The sequence below is a fragment of the Procambarus clarkii genome, chromosome 10 (assembly GCF_040958095.1).
Source record: "Procambarus clarkii isolate CNS0578487 chromosome 10, FALCON_Pclarkii_2.0, whole genome shotgun sequence".
Lineage (NCBI taxonomy): Eukaryota > Metazoa > Arthropoda > Malacostraca > Decapoda > Cambaridae > Procambarus > Procambarus clarkii.
This window is the reverse complement of record NC_091159.1, coordinates 43030924-43052792: the sequence shown is the minus strand read 5'-3', so window position 1 is coordinate 43052792 and position 21869 is coordinate 43030924. Positions and strand designations below refer to the sequence as shown.

The following is a 21869-nucleotide window of genomic DNA, read 5'->3' as shown; positions in this document are numbered from 1 at the left end:
CCTTTCAGACATTTGTTGTTTTTCAAAATTTTTCATTATTATTATTTGTTTTTTTTATTTAAGAAACATGATGTAGCCTACCTGCCAAACACCGAATGAACCTTTTTCTACAGGTAAAAAAAAAATGAAAAAAACAATATTGAACATATTTGAAGAAAGAAAAATGTCATAAAGGTTTGTTCAGTGTATGTAAGGTAGGCTGCTCCATTATTTAAAATATCGAATATCATATTGATGATTTTTGGTGGTAGAATGGAATAATTTGATTTCCATTATTGTCAGTGGGGAAATTTGTTTTGTATGACACCTGTTTCACATGACGAGCACGGCGCCAGAGCAGATTAAATTCGTTATTCGAGGTTCCACTGTATTCATCCAGAGTATTTGCTGTCTTTTTATCTTTCATTATAACTTGGTTAATCTCATTTTTTAAGGGTCCTACCAAGTTCTTTGCTTTGGTTTTACTTATTATATAGGCATAGAATGACTTAGGATCTTTCTTTGTTTTGGGCAAGTTTAATTTTGTAGTTTCTTTTGGCTGATTAAATTTCCTATGTGCCTGAATTTAGTGCCCTTTTATATATCTCATAATCTATGATGTTCATCCTGGATTTATACCTTCTCCAGAGAGTCTGCCTTGTTATCAATGCTCTTTTTATTACCCGTGTCATTCATCCAGTTCCCTTTCTTTTCTTTATCTTTTTAACACATATTTTTGAACAAGTTCAGTGATGATCACCTTGAAATTTTCCCCATGATGCTTCAATACCATGGTCACCTATTGGCTTTTCCCAGGGTGTTGTTTTGACGTTCCTTTCTCATTCCTTGATAGTCTCATCAAGGGTAATCTAGAAATTCATTTTCTTGGACCTTTATGTGGGTTTCTATTATTTGTAATCCATCTTATAATATGACGATCATTTGGGGGTGAGCTTTCCCCTTACTTGAATTTGATCAATCATACCCTCTTCTGATGTTAGCACAAGATCTAGAATGATGTTACCTTGTGTGGGCTCAGCCACATGCTGTATGAGAAAGGAGTCCTGTACCAGGTTAAGAAATTGTTCTCCTGTTTGTAATGTTAGATTTACTCAGTTTATGGTCTCATGGTTAAAGTCCCCTATAATATGGGTTTGGGTTTCAGCAAAACTCTCAAGAGTTTGGTTGGATATAAATAGGAGCCGTTACGTATGGCCCAAATGTCTTGCAGTTTCCTTGATTCTTACATTCTTCCAATCACTCTTGACACAACCATAAGAGGAAGATTTGAGCAATAGAAGCACAGCCTTCCTGTCTGTAGATCAGTCATCCAGGTCCTGCGAGGGTGGAGCACCAGCATGAACACTACAAGTCATGCCATAAAATTGCTGGAGTTTAAAATGTTTTCTGTAGTTTGCTTCATTCCAGAATGACTACTGCAGTGTTTTGCCAACAGGTCAGATAAATATGCACTCAAATCAACCCGTTCTCGCAAATTCGTAAAGTCAATATTGACTTATTAACTACGTGCATAGGTGATATACTAAACATAATAGATACCCTTAAAGAGATTCATAGAAAACATCGACCTTACCTAACCTTGTTAGTATCTTAAGATAAGCATCTTATTGCTTCGTAATTACAATTATTACTTAACCTATACCTATTATAGGTTAGGTAATAATTGTAATTACGAAGCAATAAGATGCTTATCTTAACATACTAAGTAGGTTAGGTAAGGTCGGTGTTTTCTATGAAGCTTTTCAAGGGGAAACTATTATGTTAAGTATGTCACCTATGCACATATTTAATAAGTCAATATTGACTTATTAAATTTGCGAGAACGGGTTGCTCAAATCCTATCTGAGTGCAGCACAAGTTGGATCCTCTCAACCAAGTACAGTAGCACTAAAAATTAATGTTCAATGGAACTGGGAGACAAGAATCAAACAGGTAATTTTTGACCATCATTAATTGCAATAAACCACTATTTAAATTAATAAAATTTATTGAATAATACATTACTCAATATGTAAATATGTACTAAGAGTAATAGCAGTACCATACTGTATTTTGGGACGAGTAGTTTTGTTTTCAGAACATCATTAAGTAAATAGTGTAAATTAAAGATTTCATTATTTACAGGATACAGGAAAATAATATGGGCTTACAATTTATATTATTCATATTCAAAGTACTGTATATGACATTAGTTGGGCCCCAAACTATTGTGGAAAAAACACATGACAGTGTTTTACTTGTGATAAAAATTTAACTATCGACTTTCTTTGTGAGATGCTTCTCTGTATGATGTTGACTCTGAAAAGAAAAGAAACACATGTACTTTACACGTTACAGGAGATCTGTTTAAGAGTACTGTACATCATCAAATCTTCAGCTGTTAATGCAACAAGTACTTTTGTACAACATATATAACTGTATTAAATTATTATTTAAGCCCTTATATAATTTTCATATTTTCTATTTAAATATTTGTATTAATTCTTTGGCATTAGTATGCGATGATTTATAAAAAATAATATTAATACATATATTTGATTATGAAAACTTCTTTATTTTAAAAGAAAAACAATCGGTTAACTTTCAAGCAAACAAATGCTGTTGTTAATAACTACATCCTACCATCATATTTAGATATAATGTTTTAAGAGAGAAGACTAAAATTGTGAAATTTATGTCTCTGTGTATGCTTTCACTTGTTCCAGTGTGTATTTATGTCTTGCAGCTTTGGAGTAATATCAGCATTCAATAATTTTCTAGAAGTTGCAATATAGCAAAGGGTCACCCTAAACAAAATGAATCTGACTCAGAGAAATGTGAATGTGGGTATTGCAAGGGTACATTTTGGGGCCAACCCTTTTTGTCATACACATCAGTGACATAGATAAGAATATTACAAGCCACATTATCAGATTTGCAGATGTCACTAAGATCTATGGTAAAGTGGGAAATGAACATGATATTGATGCCTTGCAAAGATATCTACATGAACTCCACAAATGGTCGGAAGACTGGCAAATGCTTTTTAATTGAAAAATGCTAGACCTTGCATGTGGGGCATGACAATCCACATCACAGCTACCAACTTAACAACATTACCTTGCAGCAGATTGAGGAAGAAATGGACCATGGAGTCAGAATCCATCATTCATCGAAAGTTACACAAGTGGGAGCTGCAGTAAGAAACAGCGTTAAATGTAATGAAACTCCAATTTTTGGGTGAGCCCCAGTGGCTCCCAGAAGTTATTATGCTAATATATTGTGAAACTGCTATATCAGTCACAGAGTTGTTTTAGGTCCACCAGGGACCATAAGCCTACCTCCCCTTTAAGAGACGCCTCATGAACATTACATTGTGTTGGATATGTCTCGGATGTATTACATTGTGCTGGGCATGTCTCGGATGTATTACATTGTGCTGGGCATGTCTCGGATGTATTACATTGTGCTGGGCATGTCTCGGATGTATTGCATTGTGCTGGGCATGTCTCGGATGTATTGCATTGTGCTGGACATCTCAGATGTATTACATTGTGCTGGACATCTCAGATGTATTACATTGTGCTGGACATGTCTCGTGAGCATTGCATTGCGCTCGTGTTTCATAATTACCTAAGTGTAGTTACAGGATGAGAGCTATGCTTGTGTTGTCCAATCTTCCCAGTACTCTGCATCATATAATACTTTGAAACTACTGACAGTTTTGGTCTCTACCACCTTCTCACCTAACTTGTTCCAACCGTCTATCACTGTTTATGTCGTGAGAAGTCTGATAAGCTTGAAAAAATTATGATAACGAAAGAGAGCTTGAGGTGGTTTTAGACAGATGTAGATATACAGTACAGGTACAGTAGTTTACATTGCTAAAGCATTTGACAAGGTACCACATGAAAAACTAGCAAGAAAACTACAGGCACGTGGAATAAATGGTAGAATACTAGAGTGGATAAAACATGGTAAATAAGAAAACAAAGGGTTGTGCTAAATGGGAAGGAATCTGACTGGAGAATGTGGCGAATGTGGTGCCACATGAGTCCATTTTGGGACCTACCCTTTTGTCACATCAATGACAGATGAGAATATTACAAACCACATCATCAAATCTGCAGATGACACTAAGATTTATGATAAAGCAGGAAGAAAATCATATTGAGGCCTTACAAAGAGATCTACATGAACTCCACAAATGGTCAGATGACTGGCAAATGCTTTTAATGTCGATAAATGCAAGACATGCATGTGGGGGCATAACAATCCACGTCAAAACTACCAAGTTAACAGCACTACCTTACAACAGATAGATGAAGAAAAGGACCTTGGAGTCAGAATACAACATTCACTGAAAGTTGCACAACAAGTGGGAGCGGCAGTAAAAAAAGCTAACCAAACACTAGAAATAATCAAGCATACCTTTGACTTTAAGGAAAAGAAGGCAATCATTCAATTTTATAAATCACTGGTGCACCCCACCTTGATTATTGCATCCAGGCATGGAGACCACATCTTCAGAAAGATATAGCTTCTTTGGAGAAAGTTCAACACTGTGCAACAAAAATAATTCCAGAACTGTTAACTCTCATACCAGGACAGGTTGAGGGCCACAGAGCAAGGCTAACAACACTGCAAACCAGACATGATAGGGCTAATTTCACGAAACATTCAAAATACTGAAAAAATTGGATAATGTTGATCCAGAGAACAACTTTAAAAGGTCAGATGTAATGCAAACAAGGAGTAACGGTTTCAAGCTCAACAAGCCACAATGTAGGACTGAAAACAGGAGATGCTTTTTCACCCACAGGGTTACAAACCCATGGAACCACCAACTCTCCAAAGTCGTATATGCCAAAACTCTGCTGAACTTCAAAATCCAGCTTGAAAAAATCAAGACAAATGGAGCGGGGAGGGGGGGGGGGGTGGGACCTTTCACAAGTTGCCAGTTTCCTGTCCTCATTGAGGCCACTAGTGTGTTAGTGACTCTCGGGTAAATAGGTAGAAAAATATCACCGGAGGAACACATAAAAGAACATTGTGTGAGAACCCTATGCTATGCTTTCTAATTTCATAATTGCTTTTAAATATAAGGATGGTGAGATACTAAAGAAAATGTTCACGACGCTTCCACTACACATAAGGGGCATAACCGGCCAGCCTCTCACAGTGTTCAAGAGAGAACTTGATAAACACCTCCAAAGGATACCTGATCAATCAGGCTGTGACTCATACGTCAGGCTGCGAGCAACAGCCTGGTTGACCAGTCCAGCAATGAAGAGGCCTGGTCGAGGACCGAGCCACAAGGATTCTAAGCCCCGAAACCATCTCAAGGTAACCTTAAGGTAAGGTGACCAAAGCTGGAATATGCAGTGGTTATATGGTTCCCATATCTTGAGAAGCACATCAACAAACTGAAATAGAAAGTTAATCAACCAAATGGCTCCCAGAACTGAAGGACAAGAGCTACAAGGAGAGGCTAGAGGCATTAAATATACCAAAAAGAAGATAAAAGAAAAAGAGGCGATTTGATTATTACGTACAAAATAGGACTGGGAATCCACAAAATTGATAAAAATTATTGAGACCTGGAACTTCAAGAACAAGAGGTCATAGATATTATGACCTTTAGTTAATTAAATCTTTGCTATAAACAAAGCTGGCAAAGATACAATATAAGAATATTTACTTTCGCAAACAGAGTGGTAGATAGTTGGAACAAGTTAAATGAGATGGTGGTGGAGGCCAAAACTGTCAGCAGTTTCAAAGCAGTTATGTGACAGTGCTGGGAAGACGGGACACCATGATTGTAGCTCTCATCCTGTAACTACACTTGGGTAATTACACTATGCTGTAACACGTGTCTCGTATGGGTCGAGGGAAAAGCTTGGCACTTTAATCTTTATTCAGTACAAACATTAGAAATAAGGAATCTGTAGAAAGCCTACCGACTGATATCAGGTAGCCTCTATTTATACCTGGCCACACCCACTCATGTGTACGCATACAGCTGATGCTTGAAACTTTCCAATGAGTTTACTTCTGTGATGTTACTTGGAAAATTGTTCCACAGATTTGCACTGAATTTCTAAATTTAAACTTGTTAAACTTTGAAACTTAGAGTTTACAATTTTAGAATCCTACTTATATCCACATTGTTATATCCTTTCATTAATTTTAGTCTCTTCATAAGAAAGGTTCCTAATGTCTAGGATTAACTTAGCTATACATCTCTTCATACCTTCGTGAGAATTTATATTTTCTGTAGCATGGTACCCAAAACTGTCTCAATTATGGTGTTTCACAAGATAAAGCTGAAAAATATTATAGCTTTTATGACCAATGCTTCTAAAGATGAATCGTAATAACCAATTGGCCTTATTTCAAACATTTATGCATTGCCTTCATATTTTTAGATCCCTACTAATCATGACTGAAATCAATTTCACAATCTACTTTTGCAATTTAGCTTATATCTGGTACTTTTATTTTCTTTACCTGGATTAGAACCCTACAGACGTCTGCAATGATCAGCATTCACAAATTTTAATTTCATTTTTTGAAGTTTTATTAATTCCACCTGCAACATTTAAGGTTTTTTTATTTATTACTCGTCTTATATTAAAGTCATTTTAGGGGCATTTTCTGTTGCCCCTATTCACCCATGTATCTAAATCATTTATAATGTATAGGCAATATAGTGAACAACTGTTTATGAATAAAAGCATTTTTATTTGATCTGATTTGAATACAGGTCCCAGGATAGTGACCTGTAGCACACCATCTGCAACTGTTTCTACTCCATTTATGCTGACCCTGATTTTTGTGCCATAACCATGACCTGTTCCAATTTAGGAGGTCCCCTCAATTAACATGTTCCTCTACCATTTTATTTACTCTTTCATGAAGAGCAGTGAAAAAGTTTTACTGAAGTCTAGATATATTATATATCACAATATTACCAGTTTCCCGCTTCAATATACTGTACTGTATTGGAAAGATGAATTTGTCAAACATGATTATCTTCTATAAAATCATGTTGGAATTTTATTAACCTGTTGTTTCAAGATGAGTACAACTAGACAATTACAGAATTTAAATACCAATGATCTATCTTTACAGTATATTCTTTTTATAAACTGAGCCTAGATTCACAATTCTTCCACAATTCTGAAATGGGGTTTTAACTCTTGTGAATTATTGAATATCATACAATGACTTAAAAGCAGCAACTGACCATTACATCTATAACCTAGGTACTTATTTTGGAAAACTTGTGTATTCAATGGTATTTCTCAGAATAATATCACTTTAGTAGTACCATATTTTATTACTAACGTAAAGAAGAAAAGTACAGAATTTTGTTTTTGTTGGATTTAAATTGTACTTTACTGAATTTTTTAAGCCATTGTTGCAATTATATAGTATTTTATTGCAATGATGACTTAACAAATTATAAGTACAATTTCAATTCAATGAAGCAAAATACACAGAGGAATTTTTGAAACCTGCAACTGGAAGAACAAGCAGTCTTGAAGTTGCAGAGTGATATTACAGTTGGAATAAGTTCAGTGAGAAGGCAGTGGATGATAAATCTGTCAATAGTTTCAGAGCTCTCATAATGTAACTACAGTATTTATGTAAATATTTAAGTAATTAGTAAATTTATAATTTAGTTCACAACAAATTCAGTATATTATTTATATGTCATAATAATAGCATAAACATGTAATATTTACAAATATATACAGGTACTGTACTGTATAATTGAGATTTAGAAACTTTGTCAGTGATTTATACAAATCATTACAGATGTGGGTCAAGGTTATAAACCTTTAGTATCTTTCTTATTGTAGTTGTATTTTACTGACTCTTTCTCTTTTTCAAGATTGAATAATGATATTAGATGGACTGACTAAGCTCTAACATTTTATTTTTCTTATTTGTTTTACTATACGTTCCAAGTAATTATTAACTTAAATACTTGGCATCAATTCCAAAATAAAATTATTTAGTTTCCGACAAATTGTAAAATTCATCTTAAGTAAAACTAGATAAAATACCTATATAAAATACATCCTTGTAATGTTAGTCCAGCCATCAGATGCTTCCTGCGCAGAACAGCGGACAGGTTAATTAGTTTTCCTTTACCACACAAGATTGACTGGTAAATTCATCCTATTGGCTACAATATGCATCCCAGTTCCAGGCCAAGTTATTAAAGACACAAGATCATGGCTAATAGTGGAAGATGTATTGGTATTAGTACAGTACTGTTCTTTACCAAAAAAAAAAAAGCAAAGAAGACAGATCATGGCCAGAAAAATACTGAAGCCTTCTAAGCATGAGAATTTGGATGCTGGTGCTTACCAGAGGCAGAGATATTCCAGTGAACTATACTGAAAAGCATCTGGGTCAATTAATATTGTCAAAAGTTCCACTTTGTACATTTTTATGATGTTATCAGTGATAACATAAATGTCATCTTGGGATTTTGCCTTCTTGAAACCTGGTTAAAAGTAAAGTTATTACACAGTCAATGTCTCAGTATATATGATTGTGAATTATAGAACCTATATACAAAATGCTTATCTGGGTATGCTACTTTTTGTGTGTTGAGAGTATAATTACCTAAGTGTAGTTACAGGATGAGAGTTACGGTCGTGGTGTCCCATCTCCTCAGTACTCTGTCATACAACGCTTTGAAATTACTGACGTTTTTGGCCTCCACCACCTTCTCAACCTAACTTGTTCCAACCATCTACCACTCTGTTGCGAAAGTGAATTTTCTTATATTTCCTCGGCAGCTTTGTTTAGTTAGTTTAAATCTCTGACCTCTTGTTCTAGAAGTTCTAGATCTCAGGAATTCTTCCCAATCAATTTTATCAATTCCTGTTATTATTTTGTATATAGTGATTATATCGCCTCATTCTTCTAGCGTCTAGTTTTGGCATATTTAACGCCTCTTACCTCTCTGTAGCTCTTGTCCTTCAGTTTTGGGAGCCATTTAGTTGAATTTCTTTGCACCTTTTTCCAGTTTGTGTTTCTTAAGATATGGGCACCATATAACCGCTGCATATTCCAGCTTTGGTCTAACAAAAGTCGTGGACAATTTCTTTATTATTTTGCCATCCATGTATTTAAAAGCAATTTTGAAGTTGGTGTAGATTCTGAAAGTGTAGCATAAGCTCCTCGCATGAATGTTCTTTGTGTGGTCCTCAGATGACAGTTTTCTATCTAGAAACCACCCCTAGATCTCTCTTTATCAGAATTCTTTAAAGATTTCTCACATAATTTATAGGTTGTGTGGAGTCTATGTTCTCCTATTCCACATTCCATAACATGGCATTTATTCACATTAAATTTCATTTGCCAAGTGGTGCTTCATACACTTATTTTGTCCAGGTCTTCTTGAAGGGCATGACAATCATCTGAATTTCTTATCTTCCTTATTATCTTAGCATCATCAGCAAAACATGTTCATATAATTCTGTATTCCATCTGGTAGATCGTTATGTAGACAATGAACATTACCGGTACAAGAACTGAACCCTGTGGTACTCCACTTGTGACATTTCTCCAGTCTGATACATTGCCTCTGATTACTTGCCTGCATTTTTGTGTCTGTTAGAAATTTTTCATCCATGTTAGAAGTCTACTTGTCAATCCTCTAATATGTTTCAGTTTTCAGAACAACCTCTTTATGTGGAACTCTGTCAAAAGCCTTTTTTAGGTCCAGATAGATTGCAGTCTACCCCAACTATCTCTTTCCTGTAAAACCTCAATGGCTTGATCATAGAAACTGAGTAAATTCGTTACACAGGCTTCTTCCAGATAGAAAACCATACTGTTTGTCTGTCTGTCTGTTATATTGTTTTTTCTCCAGGTATTTTACCCATTTAGTTTTAATTATTTTTCCAATATTTTGACTATTACACTTGTCAGTGATGACAGGTCTATAATTAAGGGGTCTTCCTTGGTGCGATTTTTGTAGATTGGAACTATGTTAACCTTATTCTACACATCTGCTATGACTCCTGTTACACAGGGATGCCTGAAAAATCAGTTGAGGTGGAATGCTGAGCTCAGGTGCACATTTTCTCAGAACCCATGGTGAACTCCCTCCGGGCCAACTGCTTTGTTCTACTTAGCTCCTTGAGAATTTTTTCCACTTCGTCTCTGGACACCTCTATGTGCTTCATGTTGCTCCATGACACAATTCTTATTGTGTCTGGTTCTCTAAAGATTTAATTTTGTACAAACACACTTTGGAACATTTTGTTTAATGTTTCACACATTTCCTTTTCATTTTCCATGAATCTATTTCCCATTTTTAACCTCTGAATATTATCCTTTACCTGTAATATGTTGATGAATTTATACAATAGGCTGTTTTACATTTTTTTTCATTTTACATTCAATTCTGTTTTACATTTGTCCGCTGTTCCTTTCCTCAAAATTTCTTTCTGCCTCTCTCCTCACTACCGTGTAGTTGTTTCTCGCATCTTTGTATCGCTGGTATGTTTTGTAGTTTGGCTTCTTCCTATATTGATTCCATTTTTGACTCTTTTGGTCTCTGGCCCTCTTTCAACTTCTGTTGAACCAATCCTATTTCCTAGTTATACATCTCTGCGTTGGTAAAAAGCTTTTTGTGCTTGTATCATATATTTCACAAAACTTGACATTCATCTCATGTATGATTATTAGTTTGTCATCCCGACTGCAGATATCCGGTGCTATATTCTGTCAATTTCTTGTGTATTGGCCAATCATTATTTTGTTTACATTTAGGTGTTCTTTACCAGCACAGCAATGCACCTGCCTTTCCTAATTTTTATGTGCCTTCTCCAGACTAAGTAGCCCCTTGGGAATATGACCTCATTTAAAATATCATCTTCAAGTTTCATCTCAATGGTGCAACAATGTCTGGCATCTGCAGCTGTATTACATCACTTAACTCTAGTATCTTTGATCTCACTCCTCTATGTTGGTGTATACAGTTTTCATGAACATGTTCCCTCTCTCCTTATTTTTCCACTCCCCTCTTTCCATAGTGATTTTATTGGTTTGGCTTTTTTGTACCATTTTACTGGCTTGCCTACCCCTATCACCTTGCAGAAAAAAGAACTGATTTTCTTATTTGTTCCTCCTCTCATTTAGACGTTTTGCCTCGACGAGGTTCAGTTTCAGCTTCTCTCTGTCTTCTTTTGAAAGATCTCGTCTTAGTGACCAAGAATTTCCCCCTCCTCATCATTTTGTAATTTCCTGACATTCCTTAGGTATTACTTCCATCTGTTTAGCACTGTTTAGGGTAATCCTCAAGGGGTCGATCTTTCCCTTTTATGTACCTGCCAATTCTGCTGTAGTCACAGACATTCTCTCTAGTTGTAAGACCTTCCACTAGCCCAACAATTTTATCTTCTACCGTCTCTTCTTCTATGGCTTTTCTGACCTAGATGTTTATCCTTTTCTTTGCAACTACTAATTAATAGGGACTTACTTTGATCGACTGTGTTTTGCACCAATTTCGGGTTTGATGCCAACTCCTGTTCGACTTCCAGCCTAATGTTTATTATGTCCTGGTTGCTGCAGTGTTGGCTTCCTTTACTGCTTCTTCTATGTTTTAAATAGAAGCAGCAAAAAGAAGACACAAAAGAGGGGAAATGTTTCAAGGTGTATCTTAGGAGCCCATCCTCACATTCGCTGCATTCTCCAAACCAATTGTACCAAAATTCTGTACTGTACTTACAACAACTGCACGGTCAAATGTACAAACATTAACTGTTGCAGTCAACTGTTTGTTTTGGTATTATTCATTTTGAAGATTAAAAAAAAAAATAATGCTAGGAATACAGTAGTATAGTACACAAATGTCCTATATTAGGCCTAAATAGCATACATTTAAGCCTAAGACTGCTTTACAGGTTAGGATAGGTTTTTCAGTTACTTTTCCCTTTAAGGAATGCCATTTGGAGCTAATTCAGTAATACAAAATTACAATTTTGGTACATGACTAAATAGTTGTAATAAATACTATCAATATTAGACAGGGTGCATTCTCTTGAGCAGTTTAATGTCTAAATCTACACATGATATTATTCAAATGAATTACAGTATATAATTTTTTTTGAAGGGAATCTTGCATCTAGCAAATATAGCATTAGCTTTTTTCTTTTTTTTTAGGCATCATCTTATCCAAATTTTGACAGAAATAATAATTTGATTGTATTAAAACATACTGTTACCTTAAGAAGGGAGAGGTGTGTTCAATGGTGTAGCAGGTCTATATGATTTAATGGTGTAGCAGACATACAAGATTAATATTGCAGAAGTCTACAGGATTAATAGTTTAGCAGGTCATCAGGATTAATGGTGTAGCAGATCTGCTGGATTAATAGTAATCAGTTTGTAACAAAACTGACAGGCATCCCTCAAACTAGTGAGTGCAGATTCCACGGGTTGATCCATAATGAGAAACACCAAAGAGGTAAAGATTAAGTAGGACATCCAGGCACTAGGGATGCTTGCTGGAACAACCGACACCATATATGTGTCCATCTAATTAACTAAAGCTACTCAAAGTTACCCAAAGCTTCCTAACATTACGTTAGTAATGAATAAATATGATACTGTATATTCATTATAATGTTGGTGCTGAATGTAGAATATGGAAAAATATATTTTTGCTCTGAAAAGTATCTTATCATAATGAAATTAGACAAAAATAAGCTGCAGGGGACGCCAAAGCAAGTCGACGATCTAAGCGACAATGTTCTGGAGCTACTTATCCAAGACACATTGTTGCATGGAGTGTGTTTGCTGGCATATCAGCCTTCTGTATCAACCTAACCAAACCAACCTACCCAAACAAAGCCTAACCTAACCTAACTAAACCTAACCTAACCAACCTATCCGAACAAAACAAAACCTAACCTATCCAAACCTAACTTGATATAACCTGTAGGCAACAATATATCTTGAATAATTCGCTCCACAACATTGTCGCTTGGATCGTCAACTTCCTATGACCTCTTGTGCCACTTAGTTTTCGTCTAATTTAATTATATACTTATATTATTTCAGAGTAAAAATTTTTTTTTTTCATGTTTACCTTCAGCACCAACATTATAGTGAGTAAATATATCATATTTCTTCATTACTTACGTAATACTAAGGAAACATTGGGTAGCTTTGAGTAGATTTGGGTAATTAGATGGACCGCCATATGCAGCCTTTTTGATAAATGTGGCTACGAAAGGCATCAGTGTACTGTATATACAAGGACACAAACCATGATGCACCCTTAATAAAGCCTAGAACACCCCAATCTCAAAGCTTTGTTCAGGAGTGAAAGACCCTTGAGAACTGCGGGGCGTAACCACCCTGCAAATAGGATGGTCTCTATGGGGACTAACTCCAGAACTCACCAGAGAAGTTACCCTGTCAGGGGCACTGCCAGATGAGTGCCTAGGAAAGGGCTGCCCTAAACACATGCAGCTCAGAATGACCAAAGTCCACACAAGTAAAACTTGTAAACACATGCACGTTACACTACTACTACTACTGAAACCAGCCTGTCCTCATAGACAAAGGCCGAAGTCCATTCCATGCTCCCGCCAAACCAACTGTTTTATTAATGAAAAGCCGTTTACACACGACTCGCAACTGATGACATCCGAACACTTCTAGAACAAGTGCTTCGCTGACGACTTTTGTTTCAACCACCAATGCTGTAAATGCATCACCTACATACTAAAAATACATATAATCGTCAACAGAACCTAAACACCTAATCTTACCTAACCAATGCCTAAATATGCACAATGTGCTAATATATAATATGAATTTATATTTGAGGAAATTCCTATTTTGAATGAACAGCATGTTAAAATTTATGAATGTGTTTTTTGGAGTCAACTGCTGGATGGACTGGACTTGGTCTGAGGACGGGTTGACTGAAATAATATACAGTGCAAGCAAATGGGGCCCTGACAGGACAGAGTCCAAAGGATGGCAAACACTTATCTACAAAATAGTTGGGACCCAAAGAACTGGCAATTCCAGGATGGGCTAAGCTGTTGGATAGCAGGTGAAGGTCCGAAGATTGTGACAGGGAAAGCTGGCAGATTCTGATGGTGCTGCCACTTGACAGTGACCAGCTGTAACTGGGGACAAGTTTTGCCACCCTTTCTTTTCTTATCTGTTAAGGTTGTAGTTGCCTTTACAGTGCTTCCTTTGTGTGTTTCTTCAGTGGGAGCAACTGTAAGAATCCCATTCTCTGTGCTTCTGTGAAGTGGGGGGTGGGGGGGGGGAGTCTGGTTCTGGCCTCAGATAAGCAATTAAAGGCCCCTAAGGTTTCTGCGACTCATTTGTGTGAAGCTATTTCAGTGTGGCCGCCCCTCCTCTAAACAAAGACTCAAAGTCCATTCTATGCAACCGCCAAACCCCGTTTATGAATGAAAAATGGTTCACACACAACTCGCAACTGATGACGTCCAACAACCTGTCCTCGACTGAAGTCCATTACATCCAGCGGTCGACCCCACAGATGTATTCATAAATTTTAACATCCTCTTCGTTCAAAACAGAATTTTTTCAAATGTAAATTAATATTATAATAGCATATTGTGCATATATAGGCATAGGTTAGGAGTTTAAGTTCTGTTGGTGATTATTTGTAGTACATGGGTGAAGCATTTACAGCATTGTGGTTTGCACAATATTCATCAGTGAAGCACTTGTTCTGGAAGTGTTCGAACAAAATCAGTTGCGAGTCGTGTGTAAACCGTTTTTCATTCATAATAAGGGGGGTTTGGCGGATGCATGCAATCACTTTTGGGTCTTTGTTTGGAGAACGGGCTGCGTTCGAACACTTCTGGAACAAGTGCTTTGCTGACGACTTTTGTTCGAACCACAACACTATAAATGCTTCACCCACGTACTACAAATACAAATAATCGCCAACAGAACCTAAACACCTAACCTAACCTAACCAGTGCTTAAATATGCACAATATGCTAATATATAATAATAATAATAATTTATATTTGAGAAAAGTTCTGTTTTGAATAAACAATGTAAAAATTTATGCATGCATCTTTGGGGTCAACCACTGGATAGAATGGACTTGGTCCGAGGACAAGTTGCAAAAGGAAGCCGCTATTTGACCCCCTCTGTAGACTTTTGTTTTGTTTTGTAGCCTTTGGAACCTAAACCTATTTTCACATATTTGCAGTTTTTGCTTTACATAGAGTTTACATGAACATTACCCCTAAACAAATCACAACCTGCCTGTACAATTCTCTCATACTTGATTTGGACTTCTTTACTTTATGTGGCCACAGTTATTACTACTGTTATTGCCACTGCTATTACCCACAATGTTATGCCTTGGCGGTTATTGTAACTAGCTTTATTTAGGAAAATGGGTATTATTTTTTGTTGCAGACATCTGTTGCCTCTCATTGTCTAGTTATAGTGTTTGGTAGAAGGTCCTCCAAAGCCTTAATTTTAACAAACAAGCTTTTGCCTCATGCTGTAGGTCTAGGGTCTATTCTATGAGAAAATCCTTGGAGCAGGGTAGTAGAATCGAACCAGTGTCCTAAATTATCCCAGACATACGGATTACTCACTGAACCAAGATGTACTTAAAAGTAACAACCTGAAGTCCACCCAAACCTACAGGCAACTTGGAGAAATTTAATTGCTAGCCAATACAATTTTCTTAGCCTATACCAGTGCGTGGGAACCATGTCAAAATTGGATCGGGCATCAGCTCAATACCCCCATGCTCCTTTCAAGTTTGGGAGAACTTCAGGTTGTTACTTTTAAGCATATTGTGGTCCAGTAGATAGTGTGTGTGTCCAAGTTGACTTAGATCTTGGATTTGATTCCACCACCCTGCACGAAGGATTTTCTCATGGATGTATCATGCTATTGGGGATTTCATTGTATATACGGTAGGTAATGTATGTTTGTTTTCCAAGACTACATTAGTGTAACTGATCAATTATAGTATGTTTGATATGACATCACATATTTGACTTGATTTATCAATTCCTCTTGCAGAGGATGAACTGATCTTCCTTTCAGTTGCTCTGCTGAGGTATGTGTGCCCTAAAATTTTTCTACTCATCACTAAGAGGCTGTGTCTAATCTGGACCCGTGTCTTTTGAAGTATGGGTGTGTTCTCGTTCTTTTTTAATGTACTGGGTCCTCCTCGCTCTTTTTTGGGTTAGAGGCAGGCTCACATGTGTCAAAGCATGGCGTGGAATCTGGTCCATACCAGGTTTGGGTTCTCATTTTGTTGAAGGTGGAGGATCAGTTTGGTGAATCTTTACATGTGTTTGGGAAACTTGCTTCATTTTCACTGCCTTTGTGCTTCCCTTTTATGCTTAGGGTTCAGTTCCTATCTGCAATGGAGCTTCAACGAGCCAATTAAGGGTTTCTGACCTCTGCTTTTTACTTTTCCCCTTCCAGATTTTACCATGGACTCCTGTGATGGCTAGTTATTGGTGGACCTTTCTGAAACTTGGGCTTCTTGAAGTAACAGCTTGAAAGACTACGGGTTAGTGTCTCAGGCTTTTAAGGATGTTCTCTTTCAATCTCCTCCTGAAAGCAATTAAGTGGGAAAAATACAGAAACAAGGCAATGGGATTACAAGAGATCTCCATACAGAGCAGTGCACATGGTTGCTTGTATTCCTCTTCTTGTTGCCCTGGTGCATTCTTTGCACCATGGCAACAATGAGTGAGCAATTGACAAGCTTTGTTTGGGACATGAGGAAGTCCTGTATATAGGGTGGCTCGTGTCAGAAACCCTATTGTGGGTGAGGTGCTGCCACCTAGTGATAGCTGGGGAAGGCAGCCAGTGGCCCAATTGGCATTTTGTACATCACCAACACTCCACTCATCACTTGTGTAACTTTTCTGGAGGCCATTATTAGCTGGAATGAGTATTTTTCAGTGCTTAACACCAGTATTACCTTGGAAGGACCATTTTAAAAGTTCCCTAGTACAGTACTATGCAAAATGTTGCCAAATCCTAACCAAAGGCCATTACGGATCTTACTTTAGTGAGTAACCAAATGTTTGTCTGAAAGCTTATCAGAAAAACTTTGCCATATTTTTTCTAAATAACATGCACGTTTCAAAATGTAAAACTGATTTCCAACATATTTTTCATGGAATAAAGTATAACAGCAGTACTGTATTACTAAGGCAAGGCATGCAGAACGATTGTATACAAAAAAATATGACAAATATCTGGGTATGGTAAATTGGATTTGGAATACCAACGTATGAAGTAGAAAAAATTCAGCAGCAGTGTTACAACTTAATGCATTACAAGATGCACAGTGATAAAGTGTTAGAAGGGAATTTTGTATTAACAACCCAGCTGTTTAGTAAATAAGTCAATTTTAACTGTTGCTAGAATGGGCTGCTGTCCTAAGGCATACTTTAATGGCATTATATCAACTTTTAGAGGGAGGCAGACACAAAGTTTTTGAAAGTCTGACAACCTCACCTGTAAATTGGATCACGAATCAACATGGAGTGTTAGACTTCAAGAATTGTGGCTAATCCTGTTGAATTATCACGAATCCTACGCCTACATCTGTGGGTAGTGAGTAAAGGAGTAAAAGCAAATACCAACAGATAATAGTACTCTTCATTGGCTAATGAAAGTGAATGAAATATGAATGTGTGAGAAGTTAAATAACTATAACAAAAATAGAAGTATTGAATGCAAGTGTTATAAACCACAATAATAATAATGAGGTGAATAGTTAAGAAAGGTGATAGATTGGTTAAAAATTAACAAGAAAATGATAATAAAATAATGAAAGTGCTAAGATTGCAAGCAGATAATAAATTTGCTTTTAGTATGATATAATTATGTATGACAAAATCCATTTCTTACAAAAGCTGAATAATTATAGCCAAGCACACTTACTATACTGTACTGTTAAAATACAGAGGAGTACCAAGCATCTTCTTCAAACACTTTCCATCAATATGCATTTAAAACAAAACAAAAAACTTGAGGCGGCAGTAACAAGAGCAAAGACATTGAATAAAAATTTATATTGAAACAAATTTTGGTCAAAATGACAAAAAAAGGTAAGCCAGAAACATTTGAGAGTGAGAGGCCTCCAGGAGGGCAGTTCCTGAAGGATTATACATCACAGTACTGGTTTACCTCTATAGCATGAATATACCTTTTATTAGGAGAAATACGTGCAATTTCTATTTCCAAGAAACAAGTTTTTTATAGTATTCTCAGCAGTAAAAGCACTAAATCAGATGGATTTAAAGCACATAAAACAAATACTTAATCTACTAGTCACTTTAATCAAGTTCATTGAATTTAATAGTTCAGAAAAAAATAATTGAAATTGTTTAAAGTTTTCAGTTTGGCATAAAAAGCAGAGTAACTTGCAAAAGTTAATTTTTTTTAAATTTATCGTTAGAGATAATGGTGATAGGTTTCCCAGGTTTGATAGTGATTTCTGTAGTAGTAGTAACGCATACTGATGATAAGTACTTTAAAGAGATTTTAAACTCGCTGGATTATAAGATTAAATGCAAATGTTTGATATATTTTAGTCTGAACACTATTATTAAATACTGTGTGGGATATGAAAATAATGAGTTAAATGAAAATATTTATTGAGAGCAACAAATTTATAGCCTTGGCATTGATGAAACTAGTCATACCACTGCATGATTAACAACAAACTTCTTTCTCACACACATTACATCACCAGTCTATTAAATATACACATCACCGATGGATTTGTAAGGTATTAAGAATGGAAAAAATGCCCTCAATCTACTTTGTAGCTGAAGCTGTCTGTTATATTCACAAGGACTGTAAGGTAGATGTTTCATCCTGTTATATCTTTTTATGTTATTTAAAAATTTGGGTACTGTGAAAAAATCACCCTTAAATACACACATACAAAAAGAAAATATTGGAGGGGTTTGGACATTTTCACAAATAATATATACAATGTAAATACAGTATTTAGACACAGCATACATCTCTCTCTCTCTTGCCTACTGTCAATGTTCAGTTTCCTCCACACACTGTAACACAACAGTACTGAGGATGCTCCAGATTTGTTCGCATTGTATGCACAATAATTTCACTAATGTCAACAAAATGTCAATTAACATTTTAGATTTAGCTTCAACCAAATTACATAAAAAGAAAAAAAAGAAAAAAAATTGTACTATCATGCTTTACAATGACTACAGAAGATTTGACTGGTAAGATTAATTCCAGCAAAGGCCAAAGCATTAGATGCATGTGAGAAGCCGACACTCGGTGCCCTGAGCTGCTGTCTCACACAGGATGTCCATTATTCCTGCAGTGTCACTCATTACCTTCTTGTTAAGTAGTCTCAACTCACTCTTCATATCATTCAATATATAACAATTATTCCTTTGTGCAACTTGAAATGTACAATCTAAAATACTTTACACAACTTACAAAATACCAGGTCACATTTATCAGCTGTATATTACATCACTATGGGACTTAAAACAAAAAAGCAAATGAGGACCTTTGTCACATTTCCTTCAGGCATTTTCTATTAACAATATACTGGTTAGATAATCCTCAGCAAATTTTTCATGGTTCTCATGTGTTCCTTTTCACATTTTAAAATGCAAAACCATTTACTCATTACTTCCAATGAGGAGCAGAGACAGGAAGAGACAGAATTGAGAAAGATAATGAAAAATGCCTCATTAAGTCAAGTAGTAGCCTCATTTAAAAACAAATGTTTAAAACATACCAACTGATAGTTCAGAAATAATTACAACTTCATGAATATAGACAATATAGCATACAAAATGTACTTATATTTAAGGATCTTGTTTCCCTCCCAATGCAGCACACTAATAATGTGCTTATGATAATTAAAAATTTTAATACTGTTCTCATTTATTAATAAGGATTGACAGGACTAACAAAACTAACTTTTGTTCCACAAAAAATAATCGTGAACACAACCTCTAAACCTCGAGTAAAAGAAAAAAAAAAAAAATTGCTGCCCACTATTATTCACGGAATCGACCATTATTTATACCGACGCATTAATTATTTACACAGGTAGTCCCATAATAAAAGATTCATCATGAGGACTTATATTCAATAAGGCTAATTTTAGAATAGAGTGTGTACAGAGTAGAGAGTTTGCAGAAGAGAGATATTGTATCACTGGACTGATTTATACTGAACTCTATTTGAACTATCTACAATACATATTTTCTGGTGTAAGGCTGCACATGAGCCATGAGAGGCAGGGAGGGCACAAGGGAAGGTATAAGAGTTAGGCAGCAGTACTGTATGACCCTTGGAATATCTGGCATCACCGTGAGAGAGAGTGTGAACGTTCTCGGAGGTCACCAACAGCACAATCACCTAACCGCTGGAGAGCTGGAATTTTGTCGAAGAATGGATGCCTGAAAATAAAGAAATGTAAATAGAGAAAAGGGACACCGTTATTAAAATGTGTTAATAATTTTTTCTGTAATAAAATTACCAATATTTGTTTCACCTCAGGAAGTACACCCATGGGAGAAATGTTTCAAAATAGTTATCAAATTTGTGGCCTATTAACATTTTTGTGCAGTTCAGTAAACCTCTTGACCGAGCAAACATTCTTATTTCCATCAACCAACATACAAAATTCTACATTCTTATCTTTTTTCACTCCACTAAAACGTGTGTGTACTGGAGGAAGCCTCAATGTATTCATCAATCATCTTATTTCTCATTGAAGTCAAAATGCATATTAAATATCAACATTCCATATGAAATTTTCAGAACTCCAGGAGTAGAGGTAGATTGTAAATAATATATCTTTGGAAAATCAAGAGTCATTATATACAACACCACCTCATCTACCTCTGTCTACCTTCAGTATCTCCCTTCCCTACACAACATACTTCAGAACACTTTTACTCATCTCTTTCTCACATACTTGAGAGCAACCATTCAACAACAAATTGGAGACCTAATTCGACAGAGAAATCAAACAAATAATACAACTGAGACTATTTTCTTCAGTCCAGCCTGGATTATCAAGTCTTGGTAAGGGCCCAGGATGGACCAAAATGTTTCCACTTTTATTTAGTTTAATGTGCGAGTCGAGTTATTATTTTCAGCCACATTATTGTGACTACTGTATTTCCAGCAAGAAATCAAACATCAAAGAAATAACTTCAAAGTCAAGTACACCAACAGATCAGGTAACAAACACTCGGCATTGAATGTAATGAAATGTCTTTCTAGTTGAACCCAGGTGACTTCCTGAAGCTCTCTCTCCGAGACTGATACTAGCTACTCGGTCGCAAGTTTTGTTCGGCCTATCAGGGACCAGAGCTCCAGATCACCTAGCTCCTTACAGATACCTGCTTGATGGGGTTCTTGGAGTTCTTCTTCGACTCCCCAAGCCCGGCCCAAGGCCAGATTTGACTTGTGAGAGCTTGGTCCACCAGGCTGTTGCTTGGAGCGGTCCGCAGGCCCACGTACCCACCACAGCCCAGTTGGTCCGGCACTTTTTTTTTTTTTTTTTAAGAAAACAATCTAGTTTTCTCTTGATTGGTGCCAAAAGTGAGTGATCTTCTGCCACTCCACTGGGAAACCATCCAGAAAGTCAGCAAAGCATTACAGACAACTGCAAACGAAGTCTCGAAACTGCCACATAACTCTCCAAACAATTCAAAACAAATTAAACATTCAAAACTATCTTGAACCCACTAATCATCGGGTTCAATGCCAATCGGAGACAGAGAGAGCGAGAGCCCAAAACCTGCCAATATTATAAATGGGGTAAGTAAATATGGGATGTCAGGAAGAACAAA

General features: G+C 36.3%; 1 protein-coding gene across 6 annotated transcripts in view; it reads right to left on the bottom strand.

Annotated features, from left to right (window-relative positions):
- Positions 1-1969: 1969 nt before the first annotated feature.
- LOC123745077 (probable serine/threonine-protein kinase dyrk2) overlaps positions 1970-21869 on the bottom strand; it is a 94564-nt gene continuing 74664 nt past the window's right edge. For 3 of the 6 annotated variants that reach the window (XM_045725412.2, XM_045725387.2, XM_045725405.2), the window contains 2 exons: positions 20376-20465; positions 1970-2298 (listed from right to left, as the gene is read on the bottom strand). In XM_045725412.2, coding sequence (XP_045581368.2) covers positions 2205-2298; positions 20376-20465 — 184 coding nt within the window. In that variant the 3' untranslated portion in view covers positions 1970-2204. Of the gene's footprint in view, positions 2299-3099; positions 3174-8361; positions 8501-17517; positions 17608-20375; positions 20466-21869 lie in introns of all 6 variants that reach the window. The other 3 variants (XR_006771299.2, XR_006771296.2, XM_045725395.2) reach the window with 3 other exon arrangements.